This window comes from Falco rusticolus, chromosome 1, assembly GCF_015220075.1.
Source record: "Falco rusticolus isolate bFalRus1 chromosome 1, bFalRus1.pri, whole genome shotgun sequence".
NCBI lineage: Eukaryota > Metazoa > Chordata > Aves > Falconiformes > Falconidae > Falco > Falco rusticolus.
The window spans coordinates 13,402,338-13,424,064 of record NC_051187.1 but is presented as its reverse complement, the minus strand read 5'-3'; the positions used below and the strand labels follow the sequence as shown (position 1 = coordinate 13,424,064).

Here is a 21,727-nt window from a genome sequence, read left to right as displayed (position 1 = left end):
AGGACCTGTGGGACCGTCTCTGTGTCCCGTAGGGGACACCAGGTGTCTGGTGTGTGTGTGGAGGGGGGGGGGGGGTAAGAAGTAATAAAAGTTGGGAGGAACAGCCCTGCGCTCTCCCTTGTGGCAGTGAAACGCTCTTGTCTGTGAATGTGTCTATTTGTATTGCTCAGCTTCCTGCCTTTTCTTATTTATATGGAAATAGGGAGCGAATATGTGTTAGGGTGGAGATAGAGAGCTGCAGCCTGCTCTTACAGGCATTTTCCTTCGGGTGGGGGGGCAGGGGGAGCTGGTTGGGGTGGAAAAGTGGCAGGAGCCCCTTCTGCAGGTTCAGCTTGGGGGCCTGCACTGAAAGGCTGCCCGGAGGGAGGGAGTGAGACCCCAGCCCCAGCGGGGTTGGTAGGGCGACACTAGGCTGGAGGAGGGCTGGTAGGGCCCTGGGTGGAGGCTGAGGTTTGCCCAGGACCTCTCAGTGGCCTCTAACCAACCTCCTCTCTGAAAGGCAGTGGGGCATCACCACCCTGCCAGGAGTGGACCTGCGGTGTGCTGGGGCGTGGGGCTGCAGAGGGACACTGGGGGTACCGCTGGTCGCTCGTGGAGCCCCTGGCAGTGTGGGAGAGCAGAGCCCAGGGACGTGGCTTTGCCCCGGCTGTCCGGGAGTGGGGTGGGCAGAGCGGTGCCTGCCCGTAGGGGTGGCAAGGTGCTTGCGGGGGCGATTGATGGGGCTGGTTTCCATCTGCTGGTGCTGTTTTGGGCAGCTATGGGACAGCTGGCTGCTGCTTTCAGCCAAGGAACTCTGCAGCACATCGGTGTCATTGTTGGCACCCCCACCCACCCCCAGCTGCGATGTCTCACCCCCAGCATGTAGGGGGCTGTAGGAAAGCCGGGGGGGGGTGTGTCTATGGAGCCCACAGCAGTTGTGATTGCTGCTGTTCATGGCTGTTAGCAGAGCCCTGGGGTGGCTCCTGCCTGGCTCGGTCGTGGCACACGGCTGCCAGCCCCACGGTGCCGGAGCCATCGTGCAGGGCATAGCGGGGCCTCTGCCATGGGCTCTGTCTGCCCAGGGATGTGATGAGGGGGAATGAGAACACCCCTGAGGCTGCACATTTGCCAATGATTGCACAGCAATGGACGAGGGGATGGATAAATCCAGGGGGTAGATGATAGTGGGCAGGTGGGACATAATCTACTTTACCAGCCGGTGACTTAAGTCTGCTTAATTTGGCTGATTACCAGGGAAGCACTTTGTTGCCAGCCGTTTCCAGCAGCTCAGCAGCAGATCGATGGTGAAGCTGGAGCTGTACCGAAGTGTCCGCTTCACTGGCAGCCCCCAAGCTGCTTTGTGGGCACCTCCAGGTGCAAATTGCTGCTGCTGGTGTGACAGCTCCCTGTGTGGCCCCTTGTGCTTTTTGCACTGGGGCTCTGGCTAAGCAGGTCTGTATTTTTCTCTGTATAACTGAAATAAGAAATCCATAGCAGTTTAATGGCAAATGTGGTTGGGTTTGCTGGAGGCAATGACTGGCTGGGTGCTCATGCTGGCAAGCGGGTGCCCTCGAGGGGTGCAGGCACCCAGCGGGACCTGGTCCATCCCCAGAGCAGCTTCCACCAGGGTGGGTGCCAAAGGGATGGAGACAGGAGGTGGGCCATCGCCACCAGCCTCAGCCAGGCTTTGAGCTTTCTTGCTGCCGGTTAATGCTAGGTCTCTGGGCTGTGATTGTAATGGATTATGTGTCAGGGTTAGCTGGAGCCCTTGGCTAGTTGGCTTTTTGGTCTTTTAATCTGCTTGAATCACAATCAATAGTGAAAGTAAATAGAGGAGTGTGGGAGGGGGAGGGAAGCGAAAAGCTGGTGCTTTGCTTCCTGGGAAGCGGCGAGCTGCTGGGGTGGGTGCCCTCCCAGGAGGCTGGGATCCCCAGGACAGCCCCAGGTACCAGCCACTGGAGGAGCTGGGCGGTGAGGTCTGGGTCCAGCTGCACCATGTTTGGGATCCTCCAGTTTCTATTCCAAGAAATCCTTCAAGAGTACATTGTCCTTTTCAGGGGTTTAAGTAGCCTGGAGTTGTCCTTTAAAGGAGAAAAACAAAGCAAAGCAAATGATGCTTTAGATTGAAATTAATTCAGCTGGTATTTTCAATGGACATAAGTAATATCTTACCATCTCTGAGCAAATTCCCTTCTTGTACTGGAGCATTCAGCTGTTGCAAGACAGCCAGGCAGGGATACAACTTATGTCTGAGCAGGAGGGGGAACAAAATCAACAACAAATCAGCCATGTTATGAACAGTGGACATACGGTGGAATTGCATTTTAAATGGCATGGAGATGCTGTGGTGTGCTCACATTGGTCTGCAGAGGCGTGGGTCAAGGCTGTACCTCTGCCTCCCCTTGGTACGGTCAGTGATGGGTTTGTGTGGCCAACGGGTGAGGGAAGCTTTTTCTGACCTTGAAATTGGTCTGGTTTTTGGGTGGAAAAGCTCCCTGTAGTGATGAAGGTGGGGTGTTACCTCCGCGCCTGTGGGGTGGCACCGGTGTCCTGTACCCTCTAGGAGGAAAACACAAGGGATACATTGGACAGGGCACCAGTGTGCAGCTCGAGCACCATTACCCCTACATGTTTCAGTTTCCCGATCTTCTTGGCATGAAGCTGATGCTGAGCAGCATGAGTGTCCCTGAGCAGGATGGGGTTGCTCATGCAACCAAGGGAGGGGGAGCTGCCATCAGGGTCCAGCAGCTATACAAAGATTTGAATCAGTCTAAGTGGCTAAAAGGAACATGCCCTCAGAGTGCTATTTTTTTTCCCTTCTGAGGTGTTTTAGCTCCTTTTGGAAACCTCAGCCCAAGTGTCCAAGAGCTCCACATAAACCTGTGTCACAGGGTGACTGACATCCTGCACGGTCCATCTGTGCTTGTGGAGTGCTGGATGGAGATGGCTCCCAACATGAGCAGTGGTGGGGCAGGGGGAGGATGATGCTCATGATCCCAAAACATGATGCCTGAGCAAGGAAACTCCTTCCCATCTGCTCCTTTTGCCATGGCACAACCTGGGCTTTGCCAGCGCCACTTCACATCACCTCCACTGGTCCCAGCCCTATGCTGGGCTGCCCAGCAGGGAGTCCCCTGTGCCATGCCTGTGCTGGAGATGCTCCATGAAATGCTCCTTTCCCAGCTGCTCTCCGCTCCTGCATGGTCACTGTGAGGCATCTGGCATTGAACTTCACCCTTACCTCCAGGTCTGCACATGCAGCAATACTCACCCACATGCCTGCCCTGGCTCCCGTTCCTGGAGGCTTCAGCGGCAGGTAATGGCAGGGGGTGGGATGCCTGCCCAGGGATGTATTTGCTCCAAGAAGGAATTTTAAAGACAAGTGTATCATTAGTGAATTCCCTGGGGTTTCAACCCATCCAAATCTGAGCATATTGGCTGTTGACTCTTCCACTGGTTTCGCAGAGAAACTATTTCTTCTTCCACTAGACATCACCCTAAGGGGATGCTTTCTTTTTTTTCCCTGATTTCATCCAATTACTTAGCTGTATGCTCTTCTGAAGCACCATAAATAATTCTCCTCCCTCTGCTGTGTTTACCAGCATGTCTCATGAAATCCAGTAAGATATGATTGATTGCAATCATTATTTCCTAGTGCTGCTATGAAAACCTCTGTCAGGTTCAGTGATTGCTTTTAAAGAGTGGCTGCCACTCAGGAAAACTGTCAAAAACCTGTCATACTTTAGCAAACTCCAATTAATCTGTGGACCAGTTTTACTTGTGCTTTCTTTCCCATCATTGGGGATTATCAAGGGTGATTAGAATATTTCTCCTTTGTAATTAGCAGCTTGCTGGGTTTAAAAAAAAAAAAAATAAAAGTGGCTCACAGGGCTGTTTTACTGGGTCTTCATGGTATTGAGTCAGGTTTGGGTTTATCCCGTCTGCCTGCAGTGCTGTTCACAAGTCCCTTGGGGATCTTCATCACTGGCTTAAGGGGAGCGGCTGGGGGTGCCACGGGGCTCTCTGCGACCCTCCGGATCCCCATCGCTGGCACGCGCTGTCAGGCAGCCGAGCAGCCATTTGGCGGGTGTCTGGGTCTCCGATTCAGGTTAACAAATAATCCTGCTCTTGCATTTTTAAAAGTCGCTTCAGCACTTTTCCTCCTTTCTTTTGGTTTTAATGAGACACACTTTCCAAGAGATGTAATAATCATTGCCAAAAATGTCAAATCGTTCTTGTTATCCTCCTTAAGCTTCTGGAACAACAACAACAACAACAACAAAAGACCAAGAACAGAAAAAGAGAGGTGTTGATGAGGTAGGGCTTTGACTTCATCTCCAAGAGCCAGGGGAAGGCTGGGGGGAGATGTGCCCCATGACAGCTCTGCTTTCTGGCAGGGTGCCTGAAAAGATAACCCAGTGAAGGCTGAGATTATTTATTTTTTTTAATTGCTGTTTTTACTTAGGATTTGGGATGGTTTTTTTATTTCTTCATTGGAGAAGGAATATCTCCGCTCACTTGACAGCAAAACTCAGGGCTTTGCTGTTGAAAAGCATCCCGGTATTGCTCAGAACCAGCTGGGGAATTGGATGGTGGCAGCGACATGAGGGGAAATCTCAATGAAGCCAGCGGGAGAGCTGGGGGGACTGGTGCCAGGGGCTTGGCTGTGGGGCTGGGGCTTGCGGCTCTGCTTACTGCTGGCATCTCTGGGATCCAGGGGGAAACAGTTTCATTCCCCAGTGGGAATACTCTTGTCCTGCCCTAGTGGTTTGGGAGCAGAGCTGTTGTCAACTGTGCTCCTGCAGTGAGGACTTGGAGCAGGCATCCTTGGCTGGATTGCCTGGGTGAGGATGTAGCCCAGGCAGCAGCAAATCTCTGTCTCCTGCTCCTGCTTGAGCATGTGTGATCCCTGAGGAGCTTTTCTGGGCTGTGGGGATGTGGTGCTGAGCACCCCTGGGTGCCCAGCACGGACATCAGGACATCAGCTCGCTGCTGCCTGCTGGAAAAGCAAGCCCTGTGTAGCTCCGTGCCTCAGTTTCCCTTTCCGCCCCTCCCCCCAAGGCAGCATTGGGCTCCCTTGGAGGGGCTGGAGAGGCTGCTGGGACCCATCCCAAACCCCTCAGGACCCTCCAGGTCTCTTCTGCTGGGAGGAGCTCTGTACACGTGTCTGTGTATTTTTTTAACTAGGGGCCAGAGCTGTGTCTCTGCATGTGCTTTGCAAGCAGATATTTAAATTTCAGATTAACTACACCACTAAACAGGCCTTTGTAATTAAATGAACGCAGCCTGGCTATGAACTGGGGGGAGAGCCCAGCCCTGAGTGGAGAAGGCAGCAGCGGCTCTCAGTCATCTCCATCGTCTTCCCAGGCATGATCCTTGCATCCTTCCAGTGAACCACTGTGACCTGACCCCTCCAAAACAAGCTGGGATCCAAATCCTTAGGCCAGGGGTACTACTCTGTCCATGGAAATGTGGTGGTTGTGGTTTAAGCTCTTCTGGCCAGCTGTCAGGAATGTATCAGGTCCTTTTCCTGACCTCCAGACACACCTGCCAGCACAGAAGCACGCAAGACGGATGCTGAGTCTCCATCTCGCTCAAAAACTGCATTCAGGGTCTAAACTCTGACCAGCTGGCAGTGCCAGGATGTCAAAGCAGGAGCAAATCCTGTGCAAAAATCCCCGTTCTGGGGCCAGTTGGTCCTCGAAGTTGCCTGTGGCAGGCAGGGAGTGGTGGTGCTGCCAGGGGCTGCAAGCTGTGAACACAGCCCAGCTGATGTAGGGATGTCACCGGAGTGGGCTCAGTCCAATGGGGAAATAACGTAGGTTTTCTGACTTAAGACCGTCTCAGAGCTTTTGTTTTTGTTGGCCGTGTCTTTGCCTGGTTTGCTCAGCTGTGTTTGGGGAGGCCCCTGTACAAACTGAGCTCCAGGGTCCAAGTTTTCCCTTTTCCCCCAACTAGCATCTTTTAATAGCAAGTTTGTTAGCACTGCTGCCCTTTAAGGGGCAGGCTGTGACTTGTGTCCTACCTGGGGGATGAGGCGACTTCCCTGGTGGGATGGGTCAAGCTGGCTCCTGAATTCCCAGACGCATCCAGGGAGGTCTGAGGCTGCTCAGGATCTTGGGCACTCACCGATTCAAGCAAGAAGTCACCAACTTCTGTCCAGGGAGTGTTTGGGGAAAAGCCCAGTTTCAATTTTCATGAGCAGTATTTTTTTAATTTTTTTTTTCTTTTTTTTTTTTTTTTTGAGGAATTGCTTTTGCACTTAGTTTCCCTTCTGTTTTATTAGATAGCGTCAGGAAAAACAACATGTTGTTGATAATCTCAGCTAAGTGTGGAACCTCCAACCTTTGAAGAGGGCTTGCTGGCCTGGTGTCAGCTTCTTGGAGGGGTTAAGGGTTGGCTTGTGACCCCTTGTGTTTGCCTGACAGTGACAGGCAGTTGCAGGGGTGCGGTGCTTTTCCTGTACCCGCTGTGGTGAGAGCCTGGCAGGGCGGTGTGCGAGTGCCGAAGCCCACAGTTCCACAGTGGTGCCGATGCAGCCCACCTCCATCAGAGCTCGAGAACTGACCCCTGGCAGCTGGGGCTCCAGTGCTGCAGCATCTGGAGCTGGAGTTAGCGGGTGATTTAGTGGAGGAGTAGGGATGGAGCTGGGGCTCCACCTCTGCAGCAGCGGGAGCCATCGTGGTGAGCCGGTTCCCACCATGGCCATAAGCACTGCTCTCATCCGAATACCAAACCCATCCAGACCTCACACTCAGGCTGGCGCCCGTGCTGTTTGACAGGCGCAATGGCTTGAGTCAGCTCCTGTATTGAGGAGAAGTCTGTGCTGGGGCTGTCCCTGGCACGCGATGCTGTTGGGATGCCCCACTCCATCCCACCGCCGGGGCTGAGCTGGGTGCGGCGTGCTGTGCTGGGATGGGGGACCCAGGGGATGCACCAGCACAGCCACCCTCTGGCTTTGCAAGACTCGGTTTTGCAGCTGTTTGGAGATGCATGAGCTGTCTGTAGGACCTGATAGCCACCTGGAGTGTCCAGTAGCCCCTCGCCCAGCTCCTGCTGCTCCCTAAATTAAATATGTGCTGCCTCTTGAAAAAAGAACATGTGAGTGGAACGGCGGAGATAAGCTAAACGGGAGAAGTTCAGGGGATTATGCACTGATTAAGTTATTACTAACGTGAAATGAGCTGTGCTGAGATGAAACAGGAGCTTTATTTTCTGTTCCCTGGCTTCAGGCTCAGGGCTGCCTGTCACTAGACAGCAGATCAAACTGTGAGCCAGGAGCTCATGTATCCCCCGGCACTTTCAACACAGCAGTGGGTCAGTGCCATGCAAACCCATAAGAAAAGGTGTTAAACGGGGCTGGGAATCAGGGGCCTTCCCCGCTGGAGGGAATTTGCTGAGATGTAGCTCTTGAGATGGAGCTATTTCCAGTGCTGTGGCACCCACCCTGTAGCAGATTTGGGTAGAAAAGAAAATCTCTGCAACAGGAAAATCTGGTGCTGCTGGGAGGATATGTTGGGGGAGGGCTGCCTATTTGCTCCATTTCGCATGCTTTTCCTTCAGCATCCCCTGCAGGCTGCTGGCAAGGGCAGGCTGCTGGGCTAGGTTGGGTCTAGGAGGGTGAAAAACAGAAGTGCAAAATGAAAGGCTGTTTGGTTAGTGTTTGAGAACAAAGTTGGTTTCCTGTGAGCACCAAGGACAGGCTGGATTGGGTGGACAAGTCAGGAGATTATGCCCAGAGAGGCAGGTGAGGAAGCTGGATCCAGGGCTGGTATAACTGGGGGTTACTGGGAGCTGCAGCAGCCCAGCTGGATTTGGGCACAGGCAGGGATTAACCTATGCTGCTATGTTTGTGTGCCTGCAGTGATGGGCACGCTGGAGTCCCGAGGGGTGCTGCGGCGAATGAGCGACATGCTGGAGATGCTGATGAAGAGGATGGACATCCTGGCCAGGCTGGAGAATAGCACTGACTTCCACAAAGGGGATGAAGCACGATTCCCTCTGGACAGGTCAGTCAGCTGTGCTGATGCCCCATGCAGACCCCGTGGGGCGGCACCAGGCTGGGGGGGGGCGTGCAGGAGCACCAAGCCCCCGGTGTGCTCTGCGGTGTCGGGCTGAGCCACCACGTGGGAATGGTGGAGCCCACTGGGGCATGGGGCTTGGGCAGATCTTTTGCAATCGTTTGACTTTTTTTTTTTCTTTGGGGATTTCTGAAATTACTGTGATTTTGGGGGTCTCCTGTAGCACCTGTCCCAGCTGCTAGCGTTGCAGTGTGGGAGGGCGTCTCTTCACGTGGTGGAGCTGGAGGGGGCACTCGCCGATGGCTGGAGCAGTACCTGGTGCGTGGGCTCTGCTTCCTCCGCCATTACATCCCAGAGTGAGCTCAGGCTGGTTTCTTTGTACCCGCATTCCTCAGGTAGCTGTGGAAGTGATTGTGGTTTGAAATCCAGGGCTGATACGTTCAGCCTTGGAGTTGAGCAAGGCTTAAAATGAAATAGGAGCAAACTTAAACGGTGGCTGCACAGAGCTGGCATCCTGGCTCCTCGTGATGTGCACATGGCATCTGTCCCGGCTGGCAGCTTGAGAGATGCCATCAGACCTTCCCATTGTGACACCCTGGTTTGCTAAAGGGACATCTCCCTTTGCTTTGAGAGCCTTTAAACATTTATTAATACTAATTTGGCTGTCATGCTAAGGCCTCCAAAAATGGTAACTAAAGTGACTTGAATGTGGAGGGGCAGAGATGAAGAAACCGAGGGGCAGCGCTTGGGGCAGACTTTGCAATGTGGAAAAGGTACCAGCATAGATTTTACTCAGGTGAAGTCACAGGTGACACGTGAGTGGTGGTGGCAGGGGTGTGACATGCAGTGGTCACTGCTGCCCTGTTCTGTGCCACTGGGAGCCAGTGCTCCCACCTGGCATTCCCACCTCTGCCTCCTGCCGCGGCTGCGCTCCACAGCCGGTAGGGTTCCTGTGCCTCCCTGTTTCCATCAGCATTTCCATTTCTCTCTCCCGCTTTCCTTATGAGTCTCTTTTGCACCTATAATGGAAAATAGAGTAAGTGAGCCTGTAATTAAAGGCTGTGCACACATGAATTAAAACTGCACAGGCAGCCTTGGAGCACATGGTCTTGCCTTTTAAGTAGCATAATTTCAACCACTGAAAAATTTAATTTACCTCGGTGATGGCAGGTGCTGGGGATTTTGTTGTTACGAGGCTGGCTGGTACCCAAGCATCCAGGACAACAGTAAACCTGAAGAGGAATGGATAGGACTATTACCACCAGCAACTGGAAGGCACTCACTCACATTCAATGATTTTCTTGGCCAATCTCCTCTTAAAAGAACAGTAATTTCAGGTGATGGCAATTTCTGTACACCAGCAGCCAAGAGAGAAACTTAAAAGCATTTCTGTGAGCTGGCAACAATTGCTGTAAATGGGGATCTTGTGTTTCAGATCTGCTGTGTGGCTGGTGACTCCGGGGCCACCGCTTGGAGAGACTGGAGAGGATGGGAGCTTATGGACCCAGCACGTCAAAACAGCTTTGGGTTCTGTGCGTGTGCTGAGATGGGCTTGAGCAGTTAAGATTACAGATGTCTTCATTTTCAGGGGTAGAAAATGAGGGACAACTACTTTATCACCTTTTGCTTCTTATAAATTACCCCTTAAGTACATTGAAGTCCCTTCACTTGATCCTGCATCAAAACCAATCTGTGTCATCTTGTTCTCACCTAGCTGCTGAAGGTCAGGCTTTGGTCATGGCGCAGAGCATCTCCAGATGAAGCAACTGTTGCAGGGAGATTTCTTGTGGATGGATTTTTGCTGTGCTGTCTGTAATGAAGCACTAGCAGCCTTTGCAAGTGCTTGTGAAGTGTTTCCTGAGTGCTTTCCTTCCCTGCACCCCTCAGGTTTGGCTGAGGTCTCTGGTCAGAGGAGACTTGTGGTAAGTGTTACAGCTGTGCTGGGTCTCAGCAGGTTTGAGTGGCTCTGTTTCTCCTGCCACACTTGCTCCTGTGTCTGTAGTGCCCTTTCTTGGCTTGTCTCAGTCCCTGCCCTCCTTTGCGGGGTGCACAAGGCAGCTGGAAGGGTGCAGAGCCAATACACCCCCTCTGCTTCCCTGCTCCAAGCAGAGCCTGGTGCGGGGCTGATGCCGGTGCTCTGATGGATGCTCTCCAGAGCTGCATGGAGCATCCTGGCGGGGATCAAATAGCAGGTGCTGCAGAGCCTGGGCTGAGACCCCACAGAGTCGGGGTCCGGAGGTCCCCGACCCTTTGGGGGTAACCAGCTGCAGCCCCTGGGGACCTCGTGTGCTGAGAGGGAATGGTCACCACCAACTGCACTGGGTCCAAGCAGTGTCTCCTGAACCCCGATCAGCCCCGTGGCTGCAGAGACACGCTGCTGCTGTTCATTATTAGGGCTGTGGGACTTCACCAAGGGCTTGTTTCCACCATCCCTGTCTCTGTCTCTTTGATCACCAGTGACCGACTTGAAGCTGTCAGCAAAAGATAATACAATTAAAGGGTACTAATTTCAAAGGGATTTTATTCTTTAAATCATCTCTGGTTAGCACGGCAGCCACCTTCGCCTCCTTCCCTGCTCAGCAAAGCTGCGAGCGTGGGCTTTGCAATTCCTCTTGCATAAAAGTGGATTAATTCTTGTTTTTACAAAGTGCTCCCCTGCTTGATACTGGAATTCTGATGGAATTGGGAGGGCTTGGTTTTGCAGAGCCCCAGTGAAGAGGAAGGAGGGTGAAGGCTTCAGTGGGCTTTATGGAATAGCCAGTGAGTGCTGTTCCTCTCCAGCACCACTGCAGCGGAGGGCAGGGGTGGCTTTTCTCCTTGGAATGTGGAAGGAGAAATTTAAATATGCAAGGTGTTATGACCTGCCTTGGATAGCCTCCCAGCTGCCAGAGCAGGCAGCTTTACATGGCCAAAAGTTGCTCCAGGATGCTCCTTGTGGTGTAGGTGCTATCTGATTGAATACTCTACAGGTGCCTCTATGCATAGCCCACCAGCCTCTTGCAGTGCTTGAGATAAAACTCTCGGAAAACCCAAATGTCCAACGTTCTCCTTAGAAGAGCTGCCCAGGACTTTTGTGGGATGTGATGCTGTGGTAAGAGGATACAGGCTGCATCTGTGCACCAGCCTGATGTGGCTCCAGGCATTGCTGCATCCCTTCTCCAGCCCTCCCCGGGCTCCCCACTGCCCACATGCTGCCCGCACCCTCCCCCTGCTGGGAAGGTAAAGGATGAGTTCCCTAATGAGGGCAAGCAGCCTGCCAGTCAGCTGCAGAAAATTCAATACTACCGTTAGTTGAATGCAACCCTCGTAAATCATCAGAGGGCAAGGAAATTAGAAGTACTTATGGAAACCTCCTGGAGAGCTATTTACTGGGCAAGGGAAATACTCGTTTGCAGTGGGAGTGTCGGTCCCCTGCTGGAAAGTGCTTGGGAGGGAGGGAGGGAGGGATCCAATGTGGCTGACCCAAGCTGGCACCATAACCCAACAGTGTTTGGGCTCGGAGAAGCCCTCTTCCAGCAGCCAGGCTGCCCCTGCCCGCCCTGTGCCTGTGGGGACGTGGCAGAGGGGAAGGCTGGGGTCTGCAGTGCTGGCATCCCTGGTCATCCCTCTTCCCCACATAGCGGTTAGCCTGCAAAGGCTGTTATTTGCTAACGACTGATTAATCTTCAAGCTTAATTACTGCCAAGGCTCAGTTAATATCCACACACTTTGAGTATTTGTTCTTGTAATCATTACATGACTCCATATTCCCCCAGTAATTAAAAGTCTCACAATATGACACTAAGTGGGTGATGTTCCTGCATCCTGCCAGCCTGGGTCTATTAATTCCTGAATCGTTGCTGTTGATAAGCTGGCTTTAGTGCAAGTGCTGCCAGATGCCCCGGTCCCCTGCTATCCAGGTGAGCCTGGAGCGGTCTCAGACCCCTCTTGCATCGCCTCCCTGGCGCGCTGCAGGGCTCAGCCAGGGCATCCGCAAGGTGAGGCTGGGGGTATATGGTGTGAAAGCTGTCTGGTGTGGGCAGAGCCCCCCAGCGCAGCCTGTGGGGAAGGTAAGACCTGTCCTGTGGTCCAGCCTGGCTTTGGTGGGTGGTTGTTTTGCCAAGCAGAGCTTGGCTGCGGGAGCAGCATTGGGGTGCAGCTGGGCAGGAGAGCCCAGCAGCCAGCACTGCGGGAGTCTTCCTCCCCAGCACTCTCCTTCCTCACAGCTTCTGTATCCCATTTCATCCTGGCATAGGCGATGAGTTGTTTCTTGCCGGCTGCTGAGGATGTCTCCAGCCAGTACTGGATGCTTTCAGTCTTAACTTGGCCATGGTGGGCACAGTGCAGGGGGTCACTGAGGACCCCCCAGTCTGGGGTGCCCACCGGAGTCAGGGGAGGAGATGCACGGGGCAATTCATGCCTGGGCAATGGAGATAAATTGGTTTTCTCTCTAAGGCAGAGTGGAAAGGTTGCTACATACCACTAGCAGGGTGGCAAGGGGAGCAGGGTCCTATGTGCCCCCACCTTGTCTGAGGGGCTCTGGGCTCATTGGGAGAGACTTGCAGCAGGGGGGTGATGGGCACTGCCAGCATGGTGGGGGTATAGGTGCCCACGTCACCCTCCCCTCCTGCTCCCAGGCTTGTATGTACCAACTCCAGCTCAGCTAGCTGAACCTAATTCTGCGACAGGCTTTGCTTTCTGGTTTTTTTGTGCTTTTCCATCCCAAAGCATCAATACGCTGGGTGCTGCTTTATCACGGGGCTTTGCAAGTGAGGCTTCTTGGTGCATTAACACATGGAGGCAAAGTACTGCTGCTGGTGGCTTTGTGCTGTGGTTGGTTGTATTGTCTTGGGCAGCTCGTACAGGGAAAGCCCTCGGCACCTGGTGGCCCGGGGCGAGCAGAGCCCAGGGCTTTGGGGCAGTGCTGGGGTGGTGGTGATATGGGATGGGGAGGAGCGTGGCCTGGGCTGTGTGTCTGATTTACCTTGCAAGGAAAAAGATTCTATTAACCTTCCATCAGATGTCCCTGATTTCGGAGTAGCTGGGAGCAAGCAGTGCCCCCCCGCAGGGGCAGGCTTGGGGGCTTCCCAGCCGGGGGGGCATCGGCACGATGGAGGGGGGCATCGAGGGAGGCTGTAGTGCTGAGGGTGGAAACACAGGCTGCGAGAGTAACCCTTTCAGCTGGCAAAGCAAACGAGAGGCTGAGGGCTGTAGGAAAGCACAGGCTCTGGAGAGCATCTCACCCAGGGGATCCCCTGCCCCAGGGATCCATGATCAAAACTGGGTATTTTTAGTCCCACTTTTGAGAAGGTCCCTCTTAGCCGAGACTGGCAACATCTTCACGGCTCACCAAAGGCAGTTTCTCGCAGCCTGTATCAGGCTACTCAAGCATGTAGACAAATAGATCTGTTTTATGCCCCAATCAAGTGATGATCGACATACATCAAAGCGATGATCCTGTGACCCCCCTGTCTGTGAATTCTGTTCACATAAATAAAACGCGCTGCTGCCCAGGTGTATGGCTCGGCTCAGTTCTGCTCTGGGAGACGGGAAGGAAGCAAAGGTTTGGGATTGTGGCTTTGGCCCTGTGTTCTGCTTGGGAAGGATCTCAGAGCCCTTTGTAACGTTCATAAAATATTTTAATTAATGATCTTGGTTATACTTTGCTGGCAAGTTTTCCCTGTGTCGGTGAGATACTGGCTTTGGAAAGTTGGTTTTTTCATCATTTTTTTCCTGAAATTTATTGCTAGCTTGCTAAAGTGGCAGCATCCTTCCCAGGGATGTGCAGCTGTGGGCTTTGGTCAGGTCTCAGGGTCTGGTCCTCTAAATGCATTTGTGTGAGAAACGTCACCCACAGTAAACTGAAATTAAAATACATGGAAGTAACTTCAGTGAGTTAAATACTCCGGTATTTATGGCGTGATTTATTATGCAACTTGATTTGGAGGAGTTCAGGCAGGGCTCTGCCCGTGCATCGCCTGGTATTTGCTTCATGTGAGTTTCCAAGGAACGTTCTAGTCCCCAGATGCTTTCTCTGGGATATTTGCCCCAGGTGAATTCCCAGCGAGCACAAATGCAGCCAGAGCGAACTCTGGTCTTTATTCAGGTGTTGATGGAGAGGAGACTGAGCTGTTTGTCTCAGCTCTGAGGTGTACTGGAAAAGATTGCATATACAGATAGAAATAATATTCTATTCTGTGATATTTTAAAAAATATTTTTATTTATTTTAAAATTTTTATCCATTTTTTGGTCAATATCCATATTATTGACTGGCTGGAGCTGCCTGTGAAGAATAAACCAACTTATTAGGCAGGGGCCTTCGTGTACATGTCCCTTGGGGAGATTGCAAAGCTGGGTACAGCATCGCTGTCCTTGTTTGATGTCAGGAAAGGCGCTGAGCAGCTGAATGACCTGGCAGAGCCAGTGCTGGCGGTAGAAAAGCAGAGTCCTGTGCTTCAGCCCCAGCACTTTTTTTGCCCCCCTAATGTTGCTATAAATTTCTGCCAAGCTGATAGCAACCAGGGCTTTGGGCTTTTTCTCTGCTCCCTGGTTGTCTGCGCCTTGCCTGGGTGGAGCAGGGCACGGGACCCTCCCTGCACTCGCTATCACAGCACCCCGTGTGCTGCCCCTCCCCTGCATGGACCACCAGCTCAAACCAAGCCAAGGCTGTTTATCCAAGCTTAGGGTAATAGCTCCAGCACCAGAGTTATGAAGATTAAAGTCAGGATTACAAGTCAAATAAACACAAAACACACAGCTGAGTCTCATGAGTGGACACCTGCCCAGCCACTGCTGCCTCTCCCTCTGCACCCCCTGTTAGGACCATTGGTGTCAGGGGACCATGACCCACATTTTAGGGAGAGCATCAGCCACCCAGTAATCCCTTTGTGTCTGTGGGCAGCCCTGGCTCCCAGTTTTTTGGATGCAAGCCACCTCGGAGAGCGTGCAGAGATGTGCATGATGGCATGGATCTCCCCCCCCCAAATTTTACCTCCAGCATCGATGAGGTTTACTTGGATTATCTTACTCCAGAGGAGCAAAGCTCTTAATTGCTCTGTCTTCTTGGATAACTGAATTACCTTTTTTAGTTATCTAGCGCCTGGATGAGGGCTTTTCCCCACATCCCTGGGGACCCCTCGGCTGTTGGGTGGCTCTGAGCTCGTCCCACCAAGGGGATGGGTGGATGGATGGATGGATGGGGAGAAAGGAGCCTGAGCCCCTGGGGTGACCCATTGGAGATGCCCTAGGTGCTCATTTCTCCAGGAGGTACCCCAGCTATCTTAATGGGTAGCACTTCAAAAGCTGCAACAGGAGCCAGGAGGATGGGAAAAGCTCTGTTCCCATTGCCAGGAAGGGTTATCCATCAGTGCTGCCTCTGGGATTTCAGCTCCCTGCGCTGGAGAGCAAGGCTGTCATGGGGCTGGATGTTAGGGGGAAGCAGCGAGAGCCCAGCACCAACCCCTGTCGCCCTTCCCAGCTGCTTTCTGCTCTGCCTTGGGTCTTTGAGGGGGGAAAAAAATTAAAATAATAGTATCTTTAAAGAGGCAAATGGTAGCACAGACATGGTAATGAGCAAGCTGAAATCCTTTGGTTAACTGCTCTGTGCGAATGGTGCATTTATTGATGTATTATCTTCAAAACATCTGCTTTTCTCCATCTGTATTGGTCTTCCCAAAGTCACTGCTTTCACCAGTTAATAGCAAGAAATATCGGATGAGCAAGCAAATATGTTTAGAGCTTGTATTATGAAGACAACACACAAATAGAAAGAGATTCATCTTTTCGTAATGCCACTTTTATAAAAGGCAATAAAAATACAGTGCCTTGTAAAGGGATAAACAGGCTGAACCTGAGCTGCTGCTGCGGGGTTGGGGACAAGAGACAAAGTGAAGTGGACCAAATTAATGCATAAAAAAGTAAAGGAAAACTCAACCTCTGGCTATATTATATGGCAAATGATCTGCCAGTGGGGAAAGATACATCTTAATAGCAGTTTTTGAGACAAGATGAATACTGTATACAGTGCATTATAAGGCGCTGTGTGATCTGAATCTTAATCAACATGGGGAATTATAAATCTGAAAATAATAAAGATGAAATCAATATTGATGGTTAGAAGTAAAAGTACTGTATTTGCTGTAGTAAACGATTTTAAGGTCCCAGGGAAAAATTCGTTCTAGAAAACCCATAGTAATTTACCGTAGTTTCAATGGCTGGCACAGCCCCAGTGCATTTTTGTGGCATTTATATTGTTGCTATAGAAAAATGTAAAAAGCAACAAGGAAAGAAAAAAAAAAAAAAAGCCCACCACTGCTACCTGTGCAGTGGTAGTGTTAGCACTGGAAGTGAGTTCTTTCTGCTGGGCAGGTGGAAGCGGTGCTGGCATCCCAGTTCGGATGGAGACAGGCAGTGGGATATTCCCCTTCTGCTTAGCTGCCACTGAGCAAAATAAGCCATTTACCTTGTCTTTCCTGGTGTTTCCAGTTACTAAGAATAAAGCATCAAATTCTGATGAGCTACAGAAAACCTTTTTGCGTTTGAGGTTTTGCTTTAAATGTCTTATTTTCTTGTCCTCTGCCCAGGTGACAAATCGCTGTAATGATAGGTGATGTAACTTATGCTTAACCTTCTTGTCATCTCTTTAATACATTAAATGAAATTTGCTGCTCAAGTGATAGCCTTGTTGCCCAGCAGAAAAAAACACCCAGGCAGCCGACTCAGTGCTGCCGTGTTAGTGCTGCCACCAGGGCCCATCAGTGCTCCCAATGTGGGAGCGTAGCTCTTCACCCTGAGCATGAAATCCCTCGCTCAAAGTCACGGGGATTTGGAGGAAAGTAATTTGACATGTGAATGTGATGAGCCGGCAAGCGGTGGGAGATCTGAGCCTGGTTCTTATATTGGGGGGATGTTTTCTACCTTTTTCTATCTTCTTAATACGTGCCAAGAACCACAGTGGATGTTTTTTGCATCACTTTGTAGTAACCCTCAGGGAAAGCCTTGCAGAGCCCGTACAACGTGGCTGTCTTGTTTGTGAGAGCTGGAGCTGCCCGAGTGTGATGGTGGAACATACGTGTTAACCAGAGGGCTCTGAGTTGAAATCTTTGTGTCTGGGCAGCAGCTGTAGCTTACAAGAGCTGGGCAAGCTGGCATAGATGCTGGGCCAGGTCCATCACCCGATGGAAACTGCTGCTGTGGCTGGAGCTCCGGCAGGACTTAGGCTGGCTGCAAGGCTGGGCTTAGAAGAAAACCATTTATTTAGGATAACAATCCTGATTTTTGTTTGAACATGTTCCATGGGTCCTCAGCCCTGGCTGAGCTGAGCTCTGGAGGTCATCAGAGAGGAGATGGGGACTGAGGCTGCTGTTGACTTTTGACATTCACCTAATTACTTGGGTGTTTGGGAGAGGGTATGGACCTGAGTGAGAATTGGGATAGCTTCTGGGAGGAAGCGGGAGCTGGATCATGGGCTAATGTAGGTGCTCTGAAGCATGGGAGTAGGGCTGCCGTGGCTGTGGTCATCCTTGCTCCTTGCCACGAGTGATGGAAAAACCCAAGGAGCATCTCTACCAAGCCAACATTCCTTTCCTGTTGCTGGAGCAGGAGGTTGGGCTTGCTGGCTCTAAATTCGCTGCGTCCTTGTGATGTTTGCTCCTAAACTGCCCATCCCAGCTGTTCCCTGTTTGCTGAGCTGCTGCACATCACCTGCATCATCTGATGGCTGCTTGCTGGCGGAAAAAGCATTGCAGACATAGGGGGGTGCAAGCTTTCAGGGCTGGTTGGGCTGTGCAGCCCTCAGACCAGGAACATTTTATCTCCTCAGAGTTATGCTGACAAGCAGAGCTTATTGCAGGTCAATTTTGTGCCCATATTTTACCAGGGCCTCGGGAGCAGCGTCCCTGCTGCAGCGGTTACAGTAGCTGGCAGGATACCTGGGGTTTATTCTCTGCAAAGGTTGAAAGTTACTCGGGGGCAATGGTGTCCTCTGCATTTAATTACTATTTCTTAAAAGCCTAAGATATGTGGCTCCCTGTGGAGGTACGCAGGCTGAATATTGATGGTCATAAACCATGCCAGAAGGAAAAATGTGGGCTGCTTGCTGCTAGTGAATGGACTTTAAATCAACAACTGAAGCAGTATTGGTTCATAAAACTAGGATTTTTTTAGCCTTGAGGACAGAGGTATTTTAAATCCTAGCCTTCAGGTTCACTGATCTGCTGGAGAACAAATATAAAACTTCACCGGGAAGGACCTGACATCAGCACATATTTTTTGTGCCAAGAGTATTCAAGGTAGCCCTTTCGGTTTTGCTCACTGCTTATGACATTTCCTTGTATTATAATGATCTCAGCAGCAGCAGGAGGAAAAAACTTATGACCCAGATGCTGCAGAAGGGGAAATTATTTACTGCAATAACGGCGCTCATCGAGACGTGGTGGTTGTTTGCAGTGGAAACGGCAGGCGAGGCGTTGCAGGTGGAGAGCTTGCTGCTTGTCAGGCCTGGCAGGGCACCACTGCTGATGGATGGAGTTCTCTTGCCCTTTTATGTATTACACCAGGTTTTAATTGACACCCGGCCCTTTACAGTGCTCTGTCACTCCATCTACACAGTGTGTTATGTAGATGAGTTTAATGGTGCTGTTTACCCAGGACGGTATTGATTGCAAGGTTTAATTCGATAGACAGCATACACAGCTATTCAAACCGCTGGAATCTGATCTCAGGCTGTGGTGCGAAGGTGCTTGTAGGCTCTGCTGGGGCTGCAACACCCAGCTCAACCCCGGCTCATGCAGAGCTGCTGATGCTTGCCCCAGCACCCTGTCCCTGCACAGCCCTTGCTGCTGCTCCTCGCCGCAGGACCTGGAAATCCGCTCGCCTAAATCTTTGCTGGATGGACTGGCTCAGGCCACCTGCATGCCCTGCATATTTTGCATCTCTCTGCAGCCTGCTCCAGGCCCATAAGCTTCCTCATCCCTCCTCTGGTTTTGCTTTCTTTTCTCTGTATTTTTGTTTTTTTCTCCCTTTTATTCCCAGCACGGCTTCCTACATGCACCGCAATGCCAATAATCACAGCAGAGCTTTTTCAAACACAGCGTATCTGAAATAAGAAAAACAATTTTTTCCAGCCTATTTAATATTTCCCTGTGTAAAATGCACAGATGAACCCGTGTTTATCAGCATGCTGTGAAAAATGGCAGAATACTGATTTATGCAGGTTTATAGTCAAACCTTGGAAGGCACTGGCTTCTTTGTCTCATACATACTGGACCAGGTGTTCCCATGTTGCATCCCGGAGCTAAGTTCAACCTGCAGGCAGCTTCCAAGGATGACCAGTTTGCCATAGCCACCCCTGAGTGTCACCACTGGGAGACATCAAGTTTTCAGAGTCAATTTGGTTTTTTTCACAGGTTCCCGCCAGCAGCCGGGTTGATGGAGAGGATTCAAGCTATAGCTCAAAACGTCTCAGACATTGCAATAAAAGTAGACCAGATTCTCCGGAACAGCCTCCTGAACGGGAAAGGTGAGAGTCCCTGGGGGGTCCCTGTGCTCCAAACCTCCTACGTGTTATGCAGTTGCAATAGGGAGATCCAGCCAAGCCTACAGTGAAAAATTTGGTAAAAATGCAGGGTGATGGAAGCTGATCTGAGGTTACCCAACATCACTCCTGACTGCAGGGCTAAGTAGGACACCTGATGCTCTTCAGCAGACCTGCTAGGGCTGTTTGTGTCCTGCTCCGTGTGGATGCTGCACACGGTCACACCACTGTTTTGAGAGAGAGGAGGTCCTGAGTGTGGTCTGAGCCTTCTCAGAGGTTTCCAGGACTTTCACCTTGTTGTTACAGCCAGGAAGGCTGGAAAAGGAGGCTAGATAGGGAACCAGCCTCTGTGGTCTCTGACAGCAGTAATGTTCTCCTAAAAGCATCAAGTCATTTGGCCCAGGACGACTCGAGAGCGGGGGAGATAAATCTGCAGAGGAGCAAGACCTGGGAAACTCATGCATGCAAGGGGGAGGAATGGTGACAAATCTGAATTGCTGTCAGAAACAAATGCCACAGAATTAAATGCAGTATTAAAGAGGAGGAATACTGCCAGCACAAACACCTGGATAGAAAAATGTGGTAGTTTGAATCCAAAGTCCAGGGGCTGGGATCCAGCGTCAGGAGAGTCATTCCCATCCCACTCCAGCAGTGCTGGGAGGGCAGCTGGGCTCTCCAGGTGTTTCTCCACATGGCTGCATTGTTCTTAGGGTTTGGGCTGGCATCATCAAGTAGAAGATGCTTTTGTTGCCTCTTCCTCCTCACGTGTTTTCAGTTACAGGCAAAGGAGGGCTTATAAGAGGGGTGGTGTCTTCTATTAATCTAACCACAGAAGGAGAAAAGATCCTATTACCTTTTCAGCCACTTTTGTGCCTTATTCCAGGGCTGACCCTGTGGGCTGAGTTACCTCTTAACAGCTCAGCAGGACAATTTGTATTGCAAGTTTACAGTGTAAAGGCTGTCAAGTGCTTCCTTAGATACTGCAGCCTGCTTATGGATGGTTAATAGGAGCATGGATAGGTGGGACCTGGGGTCTGGACCAGGCTGAGAGCAGTGGAGAGGTGCTATAAAGAGACGTGCTGCAGTCTGGGAAAAGGGAATGTGCTCTTGGCGTTGAAGCAGGGCTGGGGGTTTTCCTGTTTCCTTCCTGACCTCGGGGAAGACGCTTCACATCTTGGTATTGTGGTCCATCAAGTGGGATGGGTCTGTCTGCTGGTCCAGCCGAGGTGCCCATGAGCAGACCCCTCACCTCCCCACATTTCTAGCTGCTCCACTGGCACGTCCTGGCTCTCCCCGTATCCCAATTGTCTTTCTGCAGTGGGGGAAGGCAGGAGGGACCAGTGCGAGGTGCCCAGGGACCCCAAGTACCCTGACTGCGCTGGGAAAGTGGAGGTGAGTCAGAGTTCCCGGTCTGGGAGAGGGTCTGGACCTGGGGTGGAAGCTGCTGGGAAAAGCACAGAGCAACGACCCTGGGGTTACACTAGGAAGGGCAGTGGGGAGGGGGATGCTTTCCAGAATAAAACTGCTTTAAAATGGGAAAGGTATGGCCCATTGCAGAAGGAGGAGCAGAGCCAAAGACACAGAAAGCAAAGCATGGCTGTGCTGCAAGGAGAAAACACAAGGGAGGTGTCTGACCTCCTCTGGGAGCCGTTGCTATACGAGTGTAACTGTTTTCCCCCAGTAATAAGGTGTAAACCTTCATATTTAGTCATATGAAGCACTGAAGCCATGGTACCCAGTTATGCAGGCAGCAGCAGAATCAGCTCTGCGAGACCACCTCTGCCTGCAGTTTAATGACAGAAGCATGGTGAGGAGAAGGCACTGTCACATCATCTTTACAGATCTGGTTAGCTAGTGTCTGGGGAATAATTTTAGCACTGCACAGAAGAGCATCTTGTTAAGCTGGCCAGGACCTCCATCTCAAATAGGATGTCCTGCCTGACCCAGCCTGCTCTTTACACCTGAATGCAGCCTGGCATTCGGCCTGGAGCATGATTGCTTTGTCAGAGAGCATATTTACATGAACTAATTAAAAGCATCACCCTCTTTCCCTCCCTGTCCCAGCCTCCTTCTTCAAGCTCAGTCTTCTGCAGGGCCAGATCCCCCTGAAAAGATGTTGAAGTGTATATTAAAATGATACTGAGGGATTGTGTTTTCTTCTTCCCCTGGTGCTAGGCATCCTTTCCTTCCACAATTTGAGTAAATTCATAATGT

The 21,727-nt window shown here is 51.4% G+C and overlaps 1 protein-coding gene across 3 annotated transcripts in view; it reads left to right on the top strand.

Moving 5' to 3' along the window:
• Positions 1-21,727, top strand: part of MGAT5B (alpha-1,6-mannosylglycoprotein 6-beta-N-acetylglucosaminyltransferase B) — a 70,621-nt gene that overhangs the window by 17,719 nt on the left and 31,175 nt on the right. For all 3 annotated transcript variants that reach the window (XM_037410514.1, XM_037410506.1, XM_037410524.1), the window contains exons 3-5: positions 7,844-7,988; positions 19,386-19,498; positions 20,832-20,905. In XM_037410514.1, the coding sequence (XP_037266411.1) occupies positions 7,844-7,988; positions 19,386-19,498; positions 20,832-20,905 (332 nt within the window). The remainder of the gene's footprint in view (positions 1-7,843; positions 7,989-19,385; positions 19,499-20,831; positions 20,906-21,727) is intronic.